This window comes from Pteropus alecto, unplaced genomic scaffold (assembly GCF_000325575.1).
Source record: "Pteropus alecto unplaced genomic scaffold, ASM32557v1 scaffold5, whole genome shotgun sequence".
NCBI lineage: Eukaryota > Metazoa > Chordata > Mammalia > Chiroptera > Pteropodidae > Pteropus > Pteropus alecto.
In genome coordinates this window covers 7,396,969-7,402,968 of record NW_006441953.1, presented here as the reverse complement: position 1 = coordinate 7,402,968, position 6,000 = coordinate 7,396,969, and the positions used below count along the sequence as shown (strand labels likewise).

Sequence of the window (6,000 nt, the reverse complement as noted above, 5' to 3'; positions counted from 1 at the left end):
AAGTAATCTAGCCCCTGCCGACATCTCTTGTCTTAATTCACAACTTTCCCACTTGTCCCAAATGTTCTATGTCCAAGCTATACCCCCACCTTTTTTGGACTCTTCAAGTGGCTTACTGTCTCAGAGACTGGCACATGTTTTTTGCACTTCTTCCTCCTCCTCCTTGACTAGCACAGTGGTTCCCAAGGGCTAGCCTAAATATATCAAAGTCATCCAGAAGCTTTCCTTTTTAAAACTGAATCTTGGTCCCTACCTAAGACCTACTGAGTCAAATGTCTAGAAGTGGGATCCAGAAATACATCTTAAAAGCTCCCCCGGATAATGCTGTTGTGCAGTCAGGTTTGGGAATAACTGCTAGTCAATTTTTAGGTCTCAGCTTCAAGCTCACTTCCTCCAATAATCGATACACTAAATTTGGCTCCACTACTAACATGCTCATAGCTACATATATTTCTTACTGAAGCATTTTTAATATTATTTAATATCTGACTTTTCTCACATATGAGCTTTATAATTTAACATTTTACTTAGAATGTTTGGTTATGCAAGGCTTTTCAATACAAAAGTTTTACATAAACCATAAAACATACTCTAGCAGTAACAGATTCATATTAGAGCAAGGACTACTTTCTGAAAGTCTGTATTAAATAAATGACTCCTAAAGATAAGTACAATGTCCTAAGTATAGAATATCTCAATTTAAGAGCTTTACTGGTGATATATTGAAGGAGTCTCAAGTGCCCTAAGGAGGACTGCTCTGAGGTAGGTCATTCACTTATAAAACCCAGGATCCTAGGAATCATAAGCTTGACTCACCTTCTGTAGTTTTTTAAAGGAAGATGCCTTCATGTTTTCTGACAATTTAACTGAAAAATACTATTAATTTTATTAAGAAAAAAACAGTTAAGATCAAAGATGGTAACCTTCTCAATTCATGTGTAATTTTAAAAACAAGGCTAGGATAAATAGAAATGTTTAGGAAAAGAAAGAAAGGAGTTTTAAAAGGAAATGAATATTAAAACTTCCAGTTCCATCATAGTATGTCAGTGGCACCATCATATCCAAAGCAAAGTACCTCCATCCTGCAGCACTTGCGGCAAATCATTTTTACAACCTTCCCAAAAGGGCCTATCTCTTTGATACATATGGAAATACATCCTCCTCTATTTATTCTCCTTTATGGTCCAATGTTAGCAATACTCTCCCCAATTTAATGAAGCAATAAGTTTAATTTAATCAATATTTAGCTCCAGAAAAGGCAAATGGTAATCTTCTGATGAAATCACTAGGTTTTCCAATTAAAAAGGATACAAAATCTCTAAGTTGTCCAAATATTTCATCCACTTTTCCAATTTGTTCTTTGTTTTCTAAATAAACTGGAGCATTGAAATAAGGCACCTTATTTTCATCTGTGGTACATTTACAAACTATGTCATCTTCACAGGGATGCAGGAATTCTCCTAACACTGAAACGGGGCAAGAAAACATTAAAACATAAAACAATTTCAGAAAATATTAACCAACCTCTTCCAGAAGCTTTCTTCTTGGCTACTTGGGATTTCCCCATATCTGTTCTTCTCTGAGGAATAAAGGCCTTCCTGGGTTGCTACACCAACTCCAACAACAATGTAGCATGTGATCTGAGGTAAGGGTCTCACCTCTCTGCTTCAGTGTCCTCATCTTTAATATAGGGCTAATAACAGTTCTGACACCTAACATATAGTATTGTGAGGATTAAATGCAATAATAAACATCAAGTGCTTAGAAAAGTGCCTGGCACATTGAGACCACTCAACCTATAAGTTATTTTATTGTAATATTTGATTAAACACTATGTTGCATTTTACTGTCTACTCCTCCTCCCCAATCCCTAACTGTAAAATGAATCTTCCTTGTTCTCCTCTTTTTTTCCTCCCCTTTTATTCCTTTCCACTACCACCTCTTCATCAATGACTCTTCAATCTTTTTCAGGGAAGTCGGGAATCTCTAAATAATTACCTTTATTTCTAACCGACCATCGCCTCAAAATACTCATCACCTAACTGCAAAACCAACTCATCATCCTTATCACCCAGATTCAAAACTTGGAACCTTTTAATAATTCCCAGTATTAGCCAAGTTCTACTGAGTCTATTGCCATTGAAATCTCTCTCCCATCTAACCCTTCCTTTTCCTTCTCACTTTCACCATAGTCTCAATGCATGGACTGTTGCAAAGTTTGTTAGCTAGGACCTTGTCTCTAGCCATTACCTTCTTCAAACCATCTTGCATACTGATCCAACCTATTCTTTATATCGAGCTGTGTTCATCTTTTCTCCTCTTTGATGCAGGTTTCTACTGTCAAATCTTTCTCATTTTCTATGGCTTTCATCCTACCTCATTAACAATTACTCCAAAATGGCTCTGATTAGGTCTTTTTCTTGACTTCCTCTCTCTATAGTTTGCCTCCCTTCCAAGCAAAATAATTTTTCTCACTTCTCATATTAGTAATTGAAAGCCCTGGCTTTGGAGTCAGAAAACTTGCTTTGTATCGCAAATATATCGTTTACTGACTACTTATTCCTAACTATGACCCTAGCAAAGAAACAACTCTGAATCAGTTTTTTTTATCCGTAAAATGGGGATAACTGGGCTCAGCTCACAATATTATCTATTTACTATCTTCTTTTCAGCTCAAGCTCAAGTTCCACCTCAGAATGCATATTGGTTAATATGCATTCTGAGGGTCCTTTGGCTTTCTTAATCTCCCCCTTATATTCTACAGTATGATTATAAGTCGGTTTACAGCATCACAGATTTGACGCCCCAACCAAGCAACTAACTCCGCAGGTGAGTTGCTGGATCTATTTTACAGCGTCTGACTCCCAAACTTACTAGTAACACAAAACCGCATCCCCTCCTCTGCACCTCGCTCTACTCCCCAACCCCCAAGTAGGCTAAGCTTTGGAGCCGACATACAAACTACATGTTCTGGAGGTCCTTGGTCTTGGCCTTTATTAAAGCCTCCGCGGCCACCCCCTCGTCCAAATCCTCCTCTGCCGCCGCCGCCTCTGAAGTTACCGCCGCCTCCACCTCGGAAGTGGTTGTTGCTGCCGCCGCGATTGAAGCCGCCACCTCGACTAAAGCCTCCACGACCTCCGCCGCGAAAAGACATGTTCGCTCCTACCTGGTGAGAAAAACAGTGCGTGACTTTGGTCACTGTGGCCTTTGAGTATACCTGCTAACCCCTCTGAGCCTCGGTCAGAACACCATAAAAGGGGACAGTAATAATAATACCAACCCTGCCACCTAACCCATGGCCAAACCACCAGTGACGAACCCGAAGGGTGACGAGTGTCCCCGCCCCATCGTTCCGTGAGCGTCAACAGACCCTCACCAGCCTCGTCGACCCTGGGTGGTGCCTCCACTCCCAGCAGGGAACAAGGTCTTCACATCGCTGTCCCCTCCTCCCTTCCTCTGTCCCTCGCACAGCTGGGCTGCGCGCCCAGCATTCCCGGATCCTCCCGCTCCCTCTCGCCACTCACCCGCGCCACGTGCACCTCTACCTCGGTGCGCACACCCACCCGCCCGGTACTTCCGCCGCACACTAGCCTCATCGGCCACCGTATCAGCACAAAGTGAAAAAAAAAAAAAGACCAAAAATTCGCATAACTAGTTTACAAAAAAGAAAATGTAACAGTTACCTGCGGAACTAACGACGCTGTCACTTTTCCAAATCAGCCTTTAGCGCCGGAACAGTAGCAATAATAGACAGCTTCAACCACTGGTTTACGGCAGTTAGGTCAACTCACCTATCGACGAGCCGAGGAAGTGACGTATAATAGCGGCGTCCGTTGCATCTCAACGTTGCCGGAAGTGCCGCCGTGGTGTTGCCCTAGGAAACGTCTGGGGTGAGGCCCCGCCCTTCTCCTAGCAGCCCTGCAGGTGCCTTGTGGATGCTGACTCGCCTGCGTCCTTGCTTTTCTGGCTGCGAGATGATCCCGTCGCTGATCAGGTGGCTCACGCTCCAGCCCACATCTCCGAGGAGCTTTGCGCCGTCCTCTTGCCCGGAGGTGTATCTAGTCGCGTCGGCTCTCTGGGAGGGCTTGTCTGCGTCTTTCGAGTCGCTTTTACCTTCTGTATCTTTGGGAGTACGCACGATTATGGGCTGAACTGTGCCCGTCCTTTTGTCCTATGCTTTCCCTCGTTAAAGGAAGAAAAAAAGAAAACGCGCGCACGTGTACTTTTAAAGAAACTGTTATCTAATAGAAAGCCAAACTATATTTTTATCTTTTATACCGAATTTTATCCATTTGTCAAGTACGTTTTGCACACTGCCAGGCTGTACACTGTCTCTACTACAAGCCTTTCTCCCCTTCTATCTTTAAAGAATGCTAATGACCTCTTATTAAATTCGGTTGGTCTCTTTTACACCCGAATGTTCTGAGACCTTACCTTGATATTTGACAGTCGACTACCTCTGAAAGAGGGTGGGGGTTGGTACCTGCTCTGTTTGTGTCATTTAACATTTATATTCAGTGTTTCTCTCTCCATTTGATGTTCTACCGTTATCTCCAACTCAGTGTGATGAAACCATTGAACTTTTATGGGACCTTCAAGATTACCTGGTCCTAACCAATGTATACTTGAAACTAATTTAAATAAATTTATTTTAAAAAAAAAAGATTACCTGGTCCCACTCTATTTTACATGTAAGGAACTTACACTCAGAGGTGAAGTAATTTCTCCACCTAATTAGAGGAACAATCTAGAACTTTGGATTCTCAACAGCTGTAAGTCCTTTTCTGCCCCCTCCACTTCCTCTTTCCAAAGTGTTCATTATTCCAGTTCTCTGCCCTCATGGTAGCATCATACTCTTGGTTTCGGAATCTTTGGACTCAGATCTTTGAGCGTTCGGTCTCTATCATCGTTATCACCATGCCCATCCCAGCCTTTACAGTCTCTTTTATCCAAAGCTATCAACTTCTATTCTTTCTAAGGCAGCTGTCGGAGCCAGCCAACGAAGTAATTCAGGGTACCTGAAAGGGGGAGCATGGACTGAGGAAAAGAAAGAAGACAGACAGAACTGCAGGAGGGAGCACAGATACAAGCTGTCTCTGTCTGTGTCCCCGAGTTTATTCAAAACACACTACTTATAGCATTGCAATGAGAAAACAGCAGTCAAGACTCAAGGTCAGCCCAATTACCTGTCCTGCAAAACAGATGCAGTTTCCACAACTCCCTTCTTTGAAAGCACTGAGTGATTAAAATAGTTTTAGTACCACTTATCTCAAAGCTCGCCAATTTAGCTCAGCTCCATACTTTATCTCAAAGCTGGCCAATTTAGCTCAGCTCCCAACAGGCAGCTTGGTATTGTTATTACAGTCCTCTTTTTGTCACTATCACACTTTGTATTATCCCACCCTAAATCACCCAATATAATCTACAAGTATTAAAAGTACAGAAATAATAACAACGAACTACAATTACCTCTTACATTCTTAGCATCTTTGTTGCCTCAAAATAAATACTTCCAGGCTTAACTTTTCTTCCTCCCATTTGTACTGCATGTGATGACATACTTTACTCAAACAGCTTCCTCATACCATAGCCATCCCACGACCTCATATAGCTCCCTGTTTCCTTTAGCAATAAATCTAAAGTAAAATCTGTCCAATGATTGGGCCTTCTATATAATTAATTTTATTTCTCTCCTGTGCTGTACTACAGCTTCCTTCTGCTGCATCAAGCCATTATCATTGCCTTGCTTCTTTTTCTCGGCCATTGTTGAACATTTCCTGCTTGGAGGAGCTCTACTTTCCATCCACTAGACTGGCCTTTTTCTCTTTTTACCCTCGAGGAGCCCTTGAAATAATTTTCATGTTTCAGAAACCCCTGCATAAATCTATATCTATATATATAAACATGATCAGCAAGTTGTAGACATAATGACCCAATAATAATTATCAATGCTTTTTTTTTTTACTGTTAAATACACCTAACATAAACTTTACCGTATTA

General features: G+C 41.6%; 1 protein-coding gene across 5 annotated transcripts in view; it reads right to left on the bottom strand.

Annotated features, from left to right (window-relative positions):
* Nucleotides 1-3,835, bottom strand: part of GAR1 (GAR1 ribonucleoprotein) — an 8,557-nt gene extending 4,722 nt beyond the window's left edge. Inside the window, exons 1-4 of one of the 5 annotated variants that reach the window (XM_006918917.3) lie at nt 3,684-3,835; nt 2,959-3,166; nt 1,312-1,466; nt 817-876 (exon numbers count right to left, since the gene is read on the bottom strand). In XM_006918917.3, coding sequence (XP_006918979.1) covers nt 817-876; nt 1,312-1,466; nt 2,959-3,154 — 411 coding nt within the window. In that variant the 5' untranslated portion in view covers nt 3,155-3,166; nt 3,684-3,835. The other 4 variants (XM_025051797.1, XM_015595026.2, XM_015595027.2 and 1 more) reach the window with 4 other exon arrangements.
* Nucleotides 3,836-6,000: the final 2,165 nt, after the last annotated feature.